This window comes from Cygnus olor, chromosome Z (assembly GCF_009769625.2).
Source record: "Cygnus olor isolate bCygOlo1 chromosome Z, bCygOlo1.pri.v2, whole genome shotgun sequence".
In the NCBI taxonomy this organism is placed as follows: Eukaryota; Metazoa; Chordata; class Aves; order Anseriformes; family Anatidae; genus Cygnus; species Cygnus olor.
In genome coordinates, this window is record NC_049198.1 from 39,025,010 (window position 1) to 39,044,785 (window position 19,776).

General features: G+C 34.4%; 1 protein-coding gene across 3 annotated transcripts in view; it reads left to right on the top strand.

The window, feature by feature from the left end:
• The window catches only part of TRPM3 (transient receptor potential cation channel subfamily M member 3), a 485,203-nt gene that overhangs the window by 328,313 nt on the left and 137,114 nt on the right, over nt 1–19,776 (top strand). For all 3 annotated transcript variants that reach the window (XM_040540026.1, XM_040540024.1, XM_040540025.1), the window contains exons 2-5: nt 879–958; nt 1,672–1,876; nt 11,114–11,327; nt 14,290–14,414. In XM_040540026.1, coding sequence (XP_040395960.1) covers nt 879–958; nt 1,672–1,876; nt 11,114–11,327; nt 14,290–14,414 — 624 coding nt within the window. The remainder of the gene's footprint in view (nt 1–878; nt 959–1,671; nt 1,877–11,113; nt 11,328–14,289; nt 14,415–19,776) is intronic.

Here is a 19,776-nt window from a genome sequence, read left to right on the forward strand (position 1 = left end):
GGTGTTGGTTTTTTTTGTGGGTTTTTGTGGTTGTTGTTTTTTTGGCTGGTTTAATTTGTTTTTTGTAAGTTTGTTTTTTCCCAACCCACATTAAAAATAAAAGAAAAAAAGAAAAGAAAAAAAAAGAAAAAATCTATTTTCTGCCCAATAACGTAGACTGTGCCGAGGGAAAATTGAGAAATTACATGATTTCCTGAGAATATCTGGGACAAGATCATGACAAGTGATAATCAGTGGCATAATTTCACTGAACTCAGTTTCAGAGTTTACAACAACTGGTCTTAATGTAACAAAGATTTTTTTTTTATTAGGTTGTTCTTGTACGAAAGTGTATTTTCTAGTTCCATGTTAAATATAATTATCAGTGTCTATACTAAAAACTGCAGAGGAATCACGGTGTTATGAATTTTCCTTCTATATTTTTTCTAGTTTTTGAGCGTTTTTTTTTTTTTGTTTTGTTTTTTAATTTGAAATGATTTCATTTCATTTTTTAATTTGAAATGATTAAATTGTATCACTGTTATTTTTTTAAAGTATTTTTAACAAGTGAGTTTTTCCTCTACTGTGTAAAAGAACTAAGGTAATTTAAAGTTTGAAATAATTTTTCTCCAATGTGCTGTTATGAGAACGTAGTTCACAGCATCAAAGTCAACTGACCAGTGAATATGAAAACAATTTTAAGACCTTCTCTTGGATGCTTAGCCCTAGAAGAGAACCTCAGTTCCAATAGAAAATGTTTACTTTATGCAGCATGGGCACTGCATGGCTGCAGAGTCAGTGAAGTTTTCTTTTGTGTTTGAAGTTTGCCTTCAGATGTACTGTAAGTTGTGTTTAATAAGCAACCAGAGCTTAAGGTATTTCCTCTCTCTTTTTTTTAGGCACAGAAATCATGGATAGAAAGAGCTTTTTACAAGAGGGAATGTGTTCATATCATACCCAGCACCAAAGACCCCCATAGGTAATTGCATGTAACTTGTATGAAAATGAAGTCAATTACAAGTAAATATCTTATATATGTGTGTTTATATGTATGTATAGAGATCAAAATAATTTGTAAAGCTGTACATTTAATCAGAAGGTGGTTGAATTGCATATGGAGAGCTGGATTCCCATGAGCACCGTTTATTTACATTTGAAAACGTATTCCATCAAAAAAGTGGCATTAAAGGTCTATATTGTCTATCTTTAATTTTCTCATCTTAGTGAAAGTTTTGGATTTTCAAATATTTGCCTAAATTAATTAGATGCATGATACACAATACTCTCAAAACCAAAACCTACCAAACAAAAAACAAGCAAACAATAGCAGTAAACTACCAATTTAGAATGTCTTATGGTCAATTCAATAGCTGATTATTGATCTGATGTTATCTGAAAACGTAAAAAACTATTTTTAATTTCATGTTGTACATATTTAAAACAAAGCATTGATTTTATTAAAGTATAGCCCAAAGAAAACTAAATCATAGAAAGGAAAGGTAATAGCTATACTATGTTTCTTCCAAAAATAAAGGCTTTGGTTAGCATGCTCAGCAGAATTGAAAGGTTTTGGCAATGAGGGGAGGGGGGGAAGGGAATGGGGAAGACTTGTAGGCTGTTTATTATAGCTTGTTTTCCTATTTGTTTTGTACATGCATGTTACACAATTTTTCTGCTTGTTTAATGTCATAGGTGTTGCTGTGGGCGTCTAATAGGTCAACATGTTGGACTGACTCCAAGTATCTCCGTTATCCAAAATGAGAAAAATGAAAGCAGGCTTACTCGCAATGACATCCAGTCAGAGAAGTGGTCCATCAGCAAGCACACACAGCTCAGCCCGACGGACGCTTTTGGAACTATTGAGTTCCAAGGAGGAGGCCACTCCAATAAAGCCATGGTAACCATGTTTTTCTCTTAGATAAATAATGCTGCTAAGTTAAAAAAACAAACAAACAAACAAAAAAACACAAATAATAGAGTTCTTAATATCATTTTTAAGTATTATTTAGCGTAAAACCATGCTATCTGTTTTTATGTATTACGTGCCAATGAACTGGTGAAGAGAAGGAACTGTAAAAGCTAGAGAGCATGAAAGGGGCGACCTTTATAACCAAAAATATGCCAATGTACCACTATCTTGATCTTCTACCAATGATAATCCATCTATCTTTTTCTGAATAACTTTAGAATTCAGCTATGGTTTCCCATCGTTGGTGTTTGTCTGTAAGGCTGACAAATTTGACTTTTTTTTTTTTTTTTTTTTTTTTTAATATTCCTCTAGACATATGTTGGAGGATAGACCAGTTAGACTTACTTGTTTATCTTTCACTGAAATAAGAGGCACACTAAGTCTAAGTTAAGAACTGGGAAATCCCTGTTCTGCCACAGATTTCCTTGAGCTTAGTCATAATGCAATGTTATGGAGAGATACCAAAGTATATTAATCTGAATGCATTTCTCCACTAACTCAGAGGTTTCCAGTGCCCACACTAACCCATGGGTATATTTCTACACAGCATTGTAGGAAAGGAAGAATCTCTGGCTATATCTAAACTGCAGAACCTGGCAGTAGGAAAATGAAAGATGAGTATATACCTAGTATACTGTGGCCAAGAGACTGCTCTGGGCAGCTGTGAGTGAGGGCAGACACAGAACCCCCAGATGCTCTGCAGAATAACCTGCCCAGCAACCCAGTGCAATCTTCTTTGCCTGAATACTTCCCTGCAGGATTCTCAGAGGTATTGCAGCACTAGATGGATTAGCGATGATGAAGAGCTCAATACTGCTCTACCAAGAGCCAGATATTTTCCTCAGATGCATGTGTTGGGGAGGTGGAGATGGAAATATTACTTGAGTGGTTGGTACTGTTCACCCAGATGGATGGATTCTGATGGCAGAAACTAGAAGACACCATTGCCCCCAGAAACAGTGTCATTCAAAATAGGTCATTTCTCTCCAAACATAACAGATGCCTTATGTTCAGTTAATAACCAATCACCTAAAAATCTGCAAGGCCATTGCTAGTGAGAGAATCTGATTCAGTAAATAAAGTTTGTTTAGTGTGAATAAATTGACACCTCCCTCAGAACCCAAATGAAGTAAACCATGCTGTTGATAACTTCACAAGGAGTGAGAACAAAACAGAATGATTTTCACCAAAACAGAGAAAGATTCAGAGATGTAGTAACCATCATGCTATTACCTATATATGGTTACTTTGCTTTAAATATTTTGAGTGATGTCCTTGAAGAGTTCTTTAAAGCAATAAACTGCCCTGCCCAGGCAAAAGTCATTTTGGAGAGTTCTGAACTGTTTAAGAGTTTAAAGAAGCAGATGATATTAATTGTGCTACAGTATTTCTGGCCTCTGTTGGGATTCTGGTGTCTTGGGAACAATGCCATAAGAGAATAGGAGATGTTCCAAAGTATATGCCATGTGTTCAAAGTAATATAGAAGTGAAACTGTAGAGATAAAAGTCAAAGTCAACATTAAAAGAAAAATCTTGTCACAGAGCACAGTCGGGACTTGAAACAAACAAACATAAGCCCTGAAGAATTTAAAAAAGAGAAGACAAGAAAGGGTTAGAATCTCAAATATCTAAATAAGTGACAAGTCAAATATAGATGAAACATTTATTTCTAGAAAATCTCTGGATTTATTTTGACAATACTAGAAACAGGAAGATAGCTGCATCTGTCATCTAGTCATAGTCATTAAATCTCACCTGAAACATGCAAACAAAAAAATTCTTCATGAATTAGATATGTCTATAAAACCTTCAGAAATTCAATCATCCTGCTAGTGAGAAAAGTGTTTCAAAATAAGCTATTCGCTAAAAATCTTTGAAAGGGTGTTCCACTTGGTTACCATCAGTGAGAAAAACACCTTCCATATGATCAAGGCACAAATAAGGAGGTTTGCAAAACCTTAATGACAAAATTTTAATGAAAATAGTAATAATAATAAAGAAATTTGCTATACTGTTATGTGTTTGTCACTGAAAAGAGTGTGAAGGTGTCTTAATGGTCTTATTTCCAGTACCAAACATTATTATAGTCAAGGAGGTTAGGGGACTAAATAGTCATTGCAGTTTTATTAAAAAAAAATGAAACTCCTGTCTCTGAATTTACTGGATACAAGGTCTTTCTCAGAATAAACAACTAACTTTACCAAATCAAAAATTTTATGTGAAAACTTAGCCTTTGCTCACTGAAAACAATGAACCAATTTTGCCAGGAGAGAAGGGGAATAAAAAACGGCTATAGTATATTGAAAAATAAGGCTTGGAAAAAGGAATAAGTGCATAAAAAACACGGAAAACAGTCTTATTCAAGTAATACCTGGATACCACATTTTCAAAACCAAGAGAATTGAAACTGGAACATAAAAATGGACTGGAGGGGGCAATACTGTAGATGTTTGTTCTTTTCTAAAAATAAACTACATATTTATTTTCTAACTACTGGATATCAAATACAACTATAGCATACAACCTGACTTTTTCCTGACACTCATGGTAAATTAATGTTATTCCTATTGCCTAAAAGAATAATCTAATAAATGTGTAAAATTTGGCAAGATAACAAAAATCAAAGACTTGGGGGAAGAATTTGGTATAAAATTTATCACCTATATTTTACTCTGTTTCCTGAAATGGATGCCTATACTTTTTTGCCTAAATTTTTTAAGCATGGTAAACACAAAAGCATTATCTTGTTATATGTGAACAGCAAATTTGGTAATTTTTTTCTGAATCAAGGCTACAAGGAATGAGAATCGGAATATCCCGAGTTGGAAGGGACCCATAAGGAACATTGAGTCCAGCTCCTGGCTCCACACAGGTTTACCCAAAAATTCGGACCATATAACTAAGAGCAGAGTCCAAATGCTTCTTAAACTCTGACAGGCTTGATGCCATGACTACATCCCTGGGGAGTCTGTTCCAGTGCATGACAACCCTCTTGGTGAAGAATTTCTTCCTGATATCCAGCCTGAACCTCCCCTGTCACGGCCTGACACAGTCCCATCGCTGGTCATTAAGGAGAATGGATCAGTGCCTGCCCCTCTCTGACTCTGTCAGATTACCCTGACTCTGGGAGCAATTATTAAGATAATGTGACTGAGTCCCTCCACTCCTTCTCATTAGGAAGCTGTAGACGTCTCCCCTCAGCCTCCTCTTTTCCAGGCTGAACAGGCTAAGTGACCTCAGCCGCTTCTCATCCGTCTTCCCCTCTAGGCCCTTCACCATCTTTGTAGCCCTCCTCTGGACACTCTCCAACAGTTTCACATCCTTTTTGTACTGTGGTGCCCAGAATTGCACACAGTAGTGGAAGTGAGGCCACACCAGCACAGAGTAGAGTGGGACAATCACTTCCCTCAACCAACTAGCAATGCCGTGCTTGATGAACCCCATGATACAGTTGGCCCTCCTGGCTGCCAGGGCACACTACAGGCTCATATTCAGCCTGCTATCAACCAAAACTCCTCTCTGCAGGGCTGCTCAAAATAATATGGAATGCTTCACGAATTTGCATGTCAAGAGATATTTATTAACAGAAACAACTTAAACCTCAGATTTATAATGGGGAAACTAGTACCTGTAAAATCATGGAACAGATTAGTATGTATAAGACTGACAGATAATGATTTTGTCCACTGAAAGTAACAGAACTGGATTTTATTGATACATATATTAGTTTGATGGTAAATGTACATATACTTTGCATTACTTGCAAGTTACAAATGCAGTGATATAATATTACATCTGTTGCCACCAGAATATTAAAAATGGTTTAGTTGGGGGGAAGGGGGGGGGGGGGGGGGGGGGAGGAGAAGGGGAGAGAAAGAAATTTAACAGTAAATGGGGATTGGAACAAAACAGTAAAGTAAAGAACATTTAGGTATATGTATTGCCAGTAGAATTATCTGTGCCGTTAATTTGAATTCTGCAGTCAAATAGAATAAAAGTTCTCAAGTGGGATGAATTTTGCCAATACAATTGAGTTGTTAAATTTTCTTCAGTGAGACTACTCTAAGGTACTTAAATCAATAATTTGAACAGATTGTACAACAGATTATACAGAAACGTATAGCAGATTAGATAAGATTTGTAAATGACGTCAGTTACTAAAGAGGTCTTTCTTTCAGTCTTTGTGAAACCACAGTTGATCCTGCAACACTTTTGTGTTTTTTTAGATCTCTATCAATCTCATATTTTCTTTACAAGTGGCTCATCCTATTGTGTCATCTCACGTGTAAGAAACACATTTAACAATTTTGCTATTCATGTTTACATTGCATTTTTGTTTTGTTTTTGTTTGTTTGTTTGTTTTTATGATAGATTGTCAGTTTTGGCATCTGAAAGAAATTCTCTTTATTTACAGCTGAGAACAGAGAAAGATGTGGAGATACAGAAACTACTTCAATAGTTTTTGCAATCAATCAGTGAATTAAAAAACAAAAAAGGATTACTAAAACAATCTACTTATATCATTTTGTGTTTAGTATTGAAGAAATGATATGCATGAATTCATCTATCTATATACTGGCAATTTATTACCCTGACTCTGAGAGCAATTACTAAACTAATGTGACTGATTCCGTTCTAATTACAAGCAATAATCTGAATGATTTCAAAACAGAGGGATTAGTGCACTGCTTAAGGCAATCTTGCTGTGATGCATTTTGCACCAAATTTATGACCAAACTAAACCGATTTTTAAAATTTAATGTCTGCTTCTCCATAACAGATGGTTGTAAAAATAAAATAAAATATAAAATATAAAATAAAATAAAATATAAAATAAAATAATAAAAATAGAATAAAATATAAAATAAGATAAAATATAAAATAAAATAAATGACATTATTGCATTAATTGGTGTGTTTAGATTCCATATCAGTCTCTTTTTAAGGACTACTTTTCACTGAACTGTAATATACTTTGATCATGGTTTTTCAAGGTTAGCCAGGCTTCTTTAGGAACTTTAATGAATTAAACACTTTTGTTCTATTTTTTAATAACTTCTTCCTAATCAAATACATTCTAACAATACATTTAATGTGCACAATAAGAAGCTAACATATCTTTGCAGATGTAGGAGAACTAACATTTATTACAGTATTTTTGGCTTAATGTTTCTTCTGTGGCATGGAATCATAGAAACACATCAATAGAATTCCAAAGTACATATACTGTTTCTTACATAGACTTCCCAATGTTTGTTTTTTTTATATATTATAATTACTAATGATATTGAAGTCAAGCACGCAAATGTATATTTTTGCTTTTAAAATTTATTCATTTCTGTCAAAACTGTGTTAAAAACTTTTTAAAATCCATCAGTGTTTCTGAGAGAGAAAATGTAGAGATAATACTTTAACTCACATAAATCATGGAAATGGCAGCAAGCATTGTTTTTGTTATAATAAATTAATATTCAAAGGATTTTTACAAGGTTCAAATATGGTGTCCTACATGAAGAAAAAGGGAAAATAACACAGAAAGACATCTAGTTAAAGAACCTGTAAGTCAATGACAGCTTTTCCACTGGCTGCTTAAGCAGAACGTAGATGGAGCCTTCAGCTGTTGAGAATATTAACTTTTAAGGAACCAGTCTGGTTTCAGTCTAAGTTACAATTTTACTCTTGAATATGGTGGGAATTAGATCAAGCCTGTGTTACAGGAAGATCACACTTTGAGGGACGAATCTTGAGCTTGAAGGACTATCTGCAGCTCTGAATTCTTATTTGAGGTAGGTTAAATATTCACTCAGTCTTTGCTTGCATCAAAGAGAACTGAAGGAACAATGTTAAAATGCCTTCCAGATCACAAAATATTATCCGAAGAGATTTTATTTGAAGAAATACAACAAAATGGACCTCTATTCTGAATCTTTCTCCTTTATACATTTATGCTGTCATCTGCTGTCATACACCGTATCTTTTGTAAGATAGCTGTGCTTGACCAACGGAGCAGTATTTTTACCACTCAGTAACTTTGACTTCTCCCGTAGGGCATGGGAGTTCAACCTGCAAATATCTGGCTGTTTGACTGGTGATAAACACAGTTATGTTTTAGGAAAACATTTGATAAAAACATTGAAATAAGTATTGGCATCAAATGGCACCCTTGCTGATAGCCTCTGTACTACTTTAGGGATCAAGTGGGCATGATAAATTTGAAGATCTTTCATCTTACGGTCTTATGCTGAAGTCAGTCAAATCTGCCAGCATGTTTTCTGGTTCAAAACTGTACTTCTTTTTCCTGTCTTGCTGGCTACAACTGAATTATTGCATCCTATCCATACACCATTCCCGTAAAGGAGAGATTAAATTATTTGCCATTAGAAGTGGTCATTTCTACAGCTGATAGATGGATACACCAGGCTTAGCTTATGTTTACATTTAAGTTTTAAATCTGCCTCTGGAGGCTATAGCAAAAGAATTAAAGAATGGCAGAAATACTTATAAAGTTTCTAAACACAAACTGCAAAAGTTGAATATTCTGCTACAAGACCGAATTTTTAATTTGGACAAAATTACTTTAAAAGTGTTCATTAATAATTTAATCAATGCTTTGAAAATGATGGCAAAAATAAATAAATAAATAAAATTCTTGTTCTTACTAGTTAACACGTTATGTAAATAGCAAAAGATCAATCCAAAGCATGCCAAAATTAAAATGCCCTCTGTAAAAGCTAAAACTAAGGTCTCTGCACAGATGTCAAATCATCATTTTAGGTGCCATTACCCTTCTCAAAAGATTCTAAAACTGTAAAGTTCATCAATGATGATGTAAATTTAAATTTACATGAAAAAACATTCCAATTCACTTTTGCTTAAATTTCCTCTTTATAAATAAATAATTATCACCAATATTGAGTTTTACCTGCATTACAAAGAACAAGCAGTCACTTGTAATAAAATATGTCTAAATTTCAAATAAATACAATAAAATATTTCTAATATATGATTCAACATAGGTTTATGTTAATTGAAACTCAGAGGTCTTTGTGCATAAGGAATGAAAGAGATTTTTTTACCAATTAATACATAGACTTAAGAAGGTAGAGACAACAGAGTCACGTATTCTGGTGGATAAAAAGATACTAAAGATTATACAATACATATCTGAAGCTATTCGTGCCTTCATTTTAGTACAAGCCAAAATGATGATGTGTATCCTGCTTTAGAAAAATTTGTATGGCCATTACTGATATGAATTCACTTTCTGTAATCTGCTTAAAGCTCATAGGCTATCTTTGCTACAAACAGTGTAAGGTGGCAAGGATACTAAAACATAATCTCCGTACTTAGACCAGCATAGCATTTGTGTAGGTCCCTAAAGGATGATGTCTCTATATTAACGAACTGTAACAAGCAGTAGCACTTTGTAGCCTCAGTTCTCCCTAGGCCCAGAGCAAAGGGAATAAGAATTATTCTCCTAACACTGGTCTGTTAAAAATTCAACAGCCCTTGAATCCTAATAACAACTATTAACTTCACCATCTGGTCAGTGGGATCGGGTACCATGAAAGGTTTTTCTTAACTCTCATGCAAGTAATTGAATGGGTAGCTGCTGATAACATAGTTTATGTATAGAAGCTCAAAGGTACCGTGCACTATTGCCACATATCAGTACTGTATTCTCTTCATCCGTTAGCTGTTAAGAATTTGCATGGCAGATGAAGGGAACATTACTGATGTACTGGAGCAAAGGAATATTCACAAGCTCTTGCTCATCTCTATTTGTCTATATTCCTCTTGCTTTCCTCTGATGGTTTGCCAGAATAGTCTTCTACTTCCAGAAATGCTGAGAATGGTTGTCCTATTTTTGACAACTCATTCCTGCAAAGAAACCTAACTATTAGCAATTTTTTCTGGAAAAACTCAATGCCTTATTTCTTAGTCAACTATAAAGGAGTCCATCTAACAGTCATATTATTTACTAAAACAGAACAATCTTACGGTGATAAATACTGATTAGACGTTAACAAGTGACAAAATGATTGCATTATGTATGTGGATATTATATTACCTGTCATGTTGCAATGAATAGGGTAGAACTGGACATTCTTCTAGCTGAAAGTAAAGGTGCCAGTGTTATATAACTGATGGCTATGCTGACAACTTAAAATAACACTATATGCATTGGTTCAGTCATAAATTTGGTAGATGGGTAGCTTTCAATAACCCATTTTATTTGATTACGGTGGTCCTTCCATATTTGACAAGTTATAGAGAGGATTTTTATCCTCTTTTTGACCCTTTTATACTGTGTAGCTGGAATTCAAAAAAAAAAGCATCTGCCCTGGCACTGGTACTGTGAAACAATTCAAATACCATCAATAGAAAGACTGAGAAGAGCTCCATACAGAATGGCTTATCAGGAAGAGACAGGCATGTGTGTGATATAGTGCCGCTGTAGAATATTTGAAGGCAGTTCCTACCTTGGAGAATGCACACAGGTGGACAGGTTCTCCCTTGGGACAAAATGCTGCAGACATACCACAGAAGAGCTGAGAACTGGAAACGTATCAATGGGTTTCAAAGTCATTTTAGGTGCCTGCACTTTATTATGCAAATTCGTGAATCTGTACAAATTAGTCTGTAAGTCTAACTCATTCTTTCATTCATTTGAAAAGTACCTCTTTAGTAGTCTTGCTCAGTTTAAACACATGCATGTTTGAAGAACCAAACATGTTTCTGTTCTTGCCTACCTTTGGAGTGTTTGGTTTTGTTAATTTTAATATAAGACAAGCAAATGCACAATTGTGACTCTGACTACCTGGGTTGTTTTTGGTGGACCATTTAAACTTTTGCTCAAGATTCTGCATCCTTAAATTAAAGAAAAATACCTATCAAACGTTGCTGTGAATATTGAAACAATGACTTAATTTCTTAATTTTGTATTTATACAGGAAAATCATCCAGTCTCTGAACTGCAAGTGTTCCATTAAACATAGTTGCCTAGTTTTCTACATTTTTAGAAATCACCAACTTACCAGTTAATTAATGTTTTTGTTATAAAAGTTGCCTTTTTTCTGTAATCTGTTGGGCATAGGTGATATGCATTAGACTTCTCTGAGTATAACCAATCCTTTTTTCTTTACTGTTGCCCCTATTTCTGCAGTATGTACGTGTGTCTTTCGACACAAAGCCTGACCTTCTTCTGCACCTGATGACCAAAGAGTGGCAGCTTGAGCTCCCTAAACTTCTCATCTCTGTGCATGGGGGCCTTCAAAATTTTGAACTTCAGCCAAAACTCAAACAAGTCTTTGGGAAAGGCCTCATTAAGGCTGCTATGACAACCGGAGCATGGATATTCACTGGAGGAGTAAACACAGGTAACAGCAACATTGAAATGAAAGCACAGTGGCGACTAGGAGATTTCATCAGTTTGACAGAAAAAATTTAGGCCTGATCAGATCAGGAAAATAGTGCATGTTTTATTTTATTACTGCTAGCTGTACTATGTGTAAACAAGAAAATGGCAAGTTCATACCACTCTGTCAGCTACCAGGGAATAAAAGGTTCACTAAAGCATGAAAAGTACGCTGGGAAGCTGAAAATAAGGCCTCCTGTGAAGCAATTATATTAGTACATTGCCAGTGAAGACTTTATAAAATCAACAATCAGCTACAGGGAAGAACTACTAACCAGAAACCCAAGAAGCCAAACACTTATTGCATAAAATGGAAGACACTTTCATTCAGAAAAGACTTTTTATTTTCTCTTATAAGACCATCTGAAGTGTGAAAGGAAAAAAGTTCTGATTTATGGATGTGACAGAAAACATTATGGTGAATAAGTATCACTTTTTCCTTTCTGGCAGACAGCTTGACCTACTTTTTCCTATTACCCCTGGAGCAAGAGAGATAATATTGCCATTTGTATTCAAAGTTAAGAACATCTGTAACATACCATACAGGGCCTTCTATGAACCCAATAGAGCAGCTGGCCCTGCTCTGCTGGGAGATAGCATGTAGGTTTTGGGAATAAACTATAAAATGTAATTCCCTAGATGAAAAAAAAAAAAAAACAAAAACAAAAACCTGGGAATAAGCTTCCCAATTACCTTCCCTGAAGGAGGCAGAAAGGAGGAAACAGCCAAGGGAAAATCAGAGTTCTGCTAAAGATAAATGTAAAAAGTTTTGAGACAGGACACATACTTGTCAATTCTTGTCATTCCCATTTATGGCAGTAACAACACTATAACTCTTATTGCTTTAGTAATTTCAAAGAGTGCATCCTCTTACTGTTGTGGAAAATATTATAATCACTCTATCATGCATTAACTTTAGTGTGCTGTGGATCAACTCGTATGTATTTAAATATGAATGCTTAATGGGAGTCTTGGGCTTTTTAGTTTCCAGGACATATCAAATTTAAAACAATATTCACAGAAGCAATATAAATAGCAAAGAAGAGGCATAAATTCTGGACTGTTAGATAAATAAACAGATACACACATGTATCATGTTCCCCACGAATAAGGAAGAAAATTAGGTTAAATATTGACCTCTGTTCTGTGGTGATAATAATTGGACTTGTTGGCAGATACTGTTGTAATGACAAAGGTAAAGACAAATAAAAAATTTAAGTTAAAAACATATTAGAAAACTGTAGATGTTGTACACTCGCTACAGTGTACACACCACAAAGGCTCTGGAAATCAGACTACAGAAATTTTGTGGATGACAACCAAATATAATATTTGCATTTGGCAAATGGATGACTACATCATACCATTTTTCAAAACATCATAGTCATGAATGCCAAAACAGAATGAACAAAGCAGAAAAATGAATATAATTATTGTTGAAAAGGATTTTTTTTCCTTTAATCAAAAGTGACCTAGTCAAAACAATTGAATTCATGTTTCTGTGTGTTACTATAAACAGGTGTAACTTCAGAAGCTGTTCTGCATTATCAGCTATCTTTCATTGCTCCTTTTGAATTGTGTAACAAAACATCTCGTTGCCTCAAAGCTAGGTTTTCAAATTGTTTAGGTGAAAATTCAGTGTTTAATCTCTATGTGAACTTGTAAAAACTTAGAATTTCTGTATCTAGTTAGTTATGTTCATGATGAATTTTTACATAATATTTCTCTTAACAAAATGTATAATTGAAAAATCCTGAAATGCTGTTGTTGAATTGTGAAGCAGTGATGTGACAGACATGGTACATACTTAATTATAAGCATAAGAGTTGAATAAACAAGTTTTTTTTCTGAATATTCAAGCTATACTGAAAGTTGATTATCCTAATTATCTGGATTTTTTTTTTGTAGTCTAGCCAAATTTTCTTTTCCAAATCATGTGGATTGTTGGGTTATAATTTAAAAAATAATACCTGATTCTTACATGGGTATAGGGTGTTTATTTTTCCTTTTGTGCCACAGGAAGGAAATTAGACACAAGAACTTAAAAGTTGTCTTTCATTCTTACATGGCTGATTTAAAGTGAGGGTAATATATGGCTAAAATTGTACCTGTTGTGTGACTGTTACAATGCCTATCCAGTCATTTTGAAATTCGTGGAATCAGAACAAGAGGCAAACAGAGAAACCAAATAACAGAAAACATCCACAGCAAATCCACAGGTCTGCTTCAGTGCAGCCACATAAAGAAATATATATTATTGATGCCCAGGTCAAAAATTATTTTCTGAAAAGAAAGAGGAATGACACATCCTCTGCACCTCTGAAACACTGACAAAACTGGTCTAAAGCATATAAGCAGCAATACCAGAAAGTACAGGGAAGAGAACTGGGAAGCGCTCATTCTCTCTATACTAATTTCTATTTTCATGCTGATCCTCAGGTGGCAGTTTGGTTGGGAAGAATGACTGAATAGTTCAACACAGAGTAGTGAAATTATTTTTTTCATATTTCCATCCTTCATTCAGATACAAAGAAACTTATTTTTCTCTTTCCTGTACTTGTTCCTATGCTTGGGAAGGATACATATACCATATGTCTGCTTGTGTGCATGTGTGAACACAAGCACAGATAAACATGTTGCAGTAAGCTATCAATATTTATTTGATTATTATTATTATTATGGCCTGTGGTTTTGTTTTTTGTTTTTTTTTTTCCTGCTACTTCATTTAATAATTTTGTAGATCAGGAAAATATTCATATCTTTACTTAATTGCAAGTGTTAAGTTGCTTGCATTAATTGTATAGGAGTTCCCTAAAAAAGGGATTCTATACTGCATCCCTACCATAATAATAATAATAATAATAATAATAATAATAATAATAATAATAATAATAATAATAATAATTTGCCTTTTTTTTTTCCAGGGGTCATTCGCCATGTTGGAGATGCACTGAAAGATCATGCCTCAAAATCTCGAGGGAAGATATGCACCATTGGCATAGCTCCCTGGGGGATTGTTGAAAATCAGGAGGACCTGATTGGCAAAGATGTAAGCCCTATATGGACATAGATTACCTCCAATGTATATAAATATTCCAGTTATTTTCTTTTTGTCTTCATCCTGCACTTAACAATTCCTTACAGAATTATTGTCTGCAGCAAAAAATCAATGCATACATAGAGTTGCCATTATAGTTGATAACAGTTTTGATATAGCAACAAGAACAGCAGCAAGTCAAGAAATGGGAATTTGCATTACCTTCTAGAATATATATGTATATTCTAAAAAATATATATATAATTTCATTAAACGTTATTCCAACAAATATACTAAAGCGCCATCCTTACATCATTACGCACTCTGAAGATTGCCTAAGCGAAATCTGATTGGAAAGCTTGAATTCTGATACACTTTGCAACAACACTATGATGGATTGATTAAATTCATAATTATAGACAGTTCCCTGTATAACATATTCCATCCTATTCCTTTTTATTAGTGCAACTGGGAAAAGACTTATAAATATTGGCCATGAGATCAGACCTCACAGAGTCATTGTGCCAGTCACCTTCTAATAGGCAGAGCTGGTATTTCTTACACTCCTTCACATCATCCTTCTCTTTTAAATCTATACTGTCACTCAGAAACTTTAACCCACTTGACTTGAAATAGATGATTTTATATTTTTTTATTATTTTTATTTTATTTTTTTTATACTGGCTAGTTGAAGATTTTCTGAGTTTCTTTCTGCCTCACCTCTTGTTCACTCTAAAACTTTCTACCTGGAAATAAGTATGAGTGAAGAAGTAATACAGTGCATGCACATATTCTTCATAATGTTCTTCATAATGATAATTTTCTTTTCTAAATCAATATAACTCATTCTTCTTGGTATATTTGTCCATTAACAAGCTGGGGAGGGGAAGAAGATTCAATTACTGGTTAAGTCCAAAGGAACTGCAATGAATGTGAAGAAATTGATCCAGTTGGGATTCATTGCAGTTCACTATCAAAGCACGGTTATCAAGGGGAATTTTTATTAACATAGGTTTATATTCTCCAATACCACCAGTGCTTGTATAATAAGGCTATCAATATATACAAATGCAAGCAGAATAGGGTTCTGCAGAAGTAATATAGAGTCACTTATAAATTCTTCTGAGGTATAATGCAAAAGGCAGAAATTGTTAATCAAAAAGATAAGCTGCATCTTGTTAAAGAAATATAAGGTTAATGTACACATCGATTTCAAGTAAGCAATATTTACTGACTATGAATGGAGTTCTTCTGGAAGCATTGCAAGAAGGAATTAGTCAAATAAGAACATCAGATTGGTCCTGAATTCTGGGACATTTTTATTCCTCCATTAGATATTTCAACTTTTTGGAAGCTACCTACCTCAGTTCCCAAAAGTAACCACTTTTAAGGGCGTTCTGTAGCCTTCTCTTATGAAAAAGTTGAAGAAAGAAGTTGACTTCCCAGCTGTTCCAGCCAAATGGAACAGTACTCTGATTGTTGCAAAAAAATAACCTTCTTACCATAAAAGAACTTTCCCTTTTGTCCAGTGCATGCAGTTTCTTTTGAAACATTTGGTGAGGAAGGTTTCTGAAATATTATGTTGGATATTAGGAGAAATTTCTTTACGGAAGGAGTTGTGTGGCATTGGAATTGGCTGCCCAGGGAAGTGGTCAAGTCACCATTACTGGAAGTCTTCAAGAAACATGTAAATTTAGAACTTGGTAGATGGTTTAGTGGTAGAGTTTAGTGTTATGTTAAAGGTTGAACTAGATGATCTTAGAGGTCTTTTCCAACCTGAATGATTCTATGATTCTGTGAACATCTAAGTGCACTATATTGACTGGCTCATTAGAGGTGAATGCTGTGAAATGAACCAAGAAGAGGAAATATAAATAATACCATATGAATGTAAAATGAACTGCCATTAAGCAAGAAACACAAGGCACAAAGGATTATGTAGGGAAAGAAATGTCAACCAATAGTAAAAGGCCTGTTGAAATCCAGCATCAACATGGTTTTATGTTTATATGCACTATGTCTAGTTAAATTATAACCAAAACTGAAGAGTTGTCAAAACATCCCCTCACAGCTTAGAGCAGCATCAGATATAGAAAGTTTTCTTAGTCATGGAATATTTGTGGGGGCGGGGAGGACATTATTATAGCCTTTTCACATCACCCAGTGCATGCTTCCTCTTTTCGCTTCATGGCACACCGGGCTCGCTCAGCAGAGCCATGCCTCTGCTAGCATTCCAGCTCTTGTCATCTTTGAAGTCATAGCTGAGAAGTTTTATTACATCTACCAATCAAATCAGCTTGGGAAGCCCAAGGGCCTTCCTCAGACCCTTGAACAGAAGTGTCCAAGTAAATTAAGCAACGTATTACTGTTCTGCTGTTTGTTGTTGTGATGGTTAAAGGTCCCTGAGGAGACTAGTCTTACTCCAGTATGGTAAAAGCAATACAGTAGAAAATAGTGCCGATCTTAACAAACTTAAATTATAATTTAAAACCAAAGCACATGAGGGAAAGGTAGTCAGTTGTCTTATTTCCAGTTTTCTGTTAGAAAAACTGAGAAAGGTGGCTTGCTCTGTCTTGTAGAATATTTATATCACAGTCATGTTTCTCCTTACACACAGAGAAACAGTGTCTGGATTAGAAGTAGAGCACTGATTTTAGTACTTTGCCTATGCTCAGTAAAATCACCAAAAGATGTCTCATTTTTAGTCCACAGAAGTGAGTGTTTTAGAGTTAAATCAAAATATCCTTTTATTGTGTGACATAATGAGGAAATGGACATCTTCAGCATGGTGTGTCACTGATCAGTAGCAATGCTGTAGTATGTGACCTACTAACTTAAGTAGAAAGCATTGGTTTAGTAAAGTTTTAAAAACAATAGCCAAAACACTTTTTCTTATTAAATTCATTGAAACTAGAAGTGACCTCCTGTGTTGTTGCACTCCAAAAATCCTGTGCACTCCAAAACATGTCACACACTCTTCCATGCCCACTATAAAAATAAAATGTGGATCCAGCAGATTGACATAGGAAGAAATTCCTAAATTCTCTAATAATTTCTTGTTTTTTATTTGTCTTACTTAGAGTACAATTACAGTCATGGGTTACAGTGTTTCCCCATATTACTTCATTAATCTCTGACTTACATTCTACAACTAGTGTATAGAAAAAATGAAGCTCAACTGAAATTTTGGAGAAAGCGGAATACTTACTATTTTATCAAAAGCTCTAGCCAGTGAAGGGGAAGCAACAGAGGTCAGCTTAAATCACTTAGTACAGCAGAACACGCATAGAAAATAAAAGTCTTCTCTGCAGACTTGTAACATAACTAAACAGACGTACTGCATGTAAGCAAAAAGTACTATCAGAAAGAAAAATACTTTCTAACAGTAAACTGCTACATATATATATATATATCAATCTAATAATTACTACTGTGTATGTATATAGTATACACTAACCCTTTGCATGTACTCTGTGTCCCAGAATTATCTTTTTTACGCTTTAGCATTCAAATACTTGAGACAAAACCATTTCCAATTGTAAATGTTCTTTACGGACTTCACTTATGTTCAAGAACAGATGCCTGTTCTTTTTCTCTTTCTCTTTTGTACTGTTCAGAACATTCAGAAGAAGAAAAAAAATAATAATAATAACACTTAAGAGGTGAGTATACTGCTACTTGAAACCTACTCTCCCATAGAGCTAAAATCACAAAAATGAGGAGAAAAAGTTGTTTCTTTTAATATAAACCCTAGATTTACATTAGGTTAAACAAAAGTTGAATAAAAATTTAAATATTTGTTTTGTTGAAAACAACAACAAAAAAAAATGGTTTTCATAGTCTGTGTCTAGAAAAATACTTTTGATTTATTAAAGACTGCGGTTTCAGAGTAACCATTTTTTTATCTCAGTGCAGTTGCTGGATTTCATAACTGTAATTGGATGTTAAAGTATGTCATCACCAAAGTTTTGTCTAGGATGTTCAAATAGTACTCACAGCAGAACACTGCAGACCTGTTCAATTTTCTTAGTTATAACTATCTTCCATTTTTTCAGTATTGATTTGTATAGTGGAAGAGGGAGGATATTTAGATACTGGAAGGTTGTATGCACCTGGGATGTCAGGGTCACAAGTGAAGTTGTTTTAAGTCAGACTTTCATGGAAGAGGCGCTAGTATGAACCTCTCAAAACCACTGGCAAAATAACTGACTAGCCAACTTATTCAGGGAAGGTCGGGTCCTTCCATATTGTAGTACAATTTATTTTTTTTAATAATTAACAACTTGATTACTTTATAAAACAATACTTTTTCAGTAAGATGAACATTATGCTGAAATTTAGTGTCAGGCCTGATATACAACATAGAGAGTAATTTATTTCTATAACATTGGGCATGGGTCAGACACATCTCTAGTTATAGAACAAGTAAACTGGATGTGTAGAAAACATGTCTAATGAGAAAAGCTTACAGCCCTGGGATTGTTTGCTATTTATTACAGTCAGATTCACTGAGGCTTTTTTTCACCAACACAGCAAGTTCTACTCCTTTCTCACTGATCTTATCTGTAAACCCTTCATTATAAATAACTTCATCTGAGTACCACTCTGTCAGAACTAACTGCCCTTTGTTTTCGGAATACCACCAACATCCTTGAGATCAACAAAGGTTATCTAAACCAGAAAAAAAAAAAAAAAAATGTTAATTTAAGAATTGCTGTCTCCTTAAGAATTTTTTTTTCCTTACATATATGAAAAAAAAAAAATCATACAGCTGTCAAGCATAATAGACGTGTAGCCAGAGCTCACCATTTTAAACCACACTCTTTAAAATACATCACAGTGAGTCTTAGTATAAGTACAGCATTCATATTGCCTGGTTTGTATGTGCATACCAAACAACACATACCTCAGACTGTCAAAATTGGTTCCATATTTTCTTTTCATTGTTTCTTAGTTCATCTGAATAATAATGTTAGCTTACAGCATGAGACAACTTCCTTTTCTCCTTCATAGGTCTTTGTTTAACATTGTGAGAGATTATGTTTTCCTTTAACTGCTTTCTGAAAGTTTCAGAATAGCAAGAAAAGTTATGAATCTCAGGCAACTAATTATTCATTATGCCATAGGATTTGCTGTAACAAGTTTTGAATTACGTTTGATAGACATTTTGCAATTATCTTTAAAGAAATATATTATGGCTTGAAGTTAAATTGAATTGCTGAAAAAGAAGATTACAGATAGCTGTAAATGATTCACAAGTTCATTTCAGTATGATTTTTTTCCAGTGTCAAAACAATGGAGCCCCTTTTCCATGCCTAGTCTGGGCCAGGAAATAATTACTCTAAGAAAAATTGTAAGGAAGAGAGATTCAGCT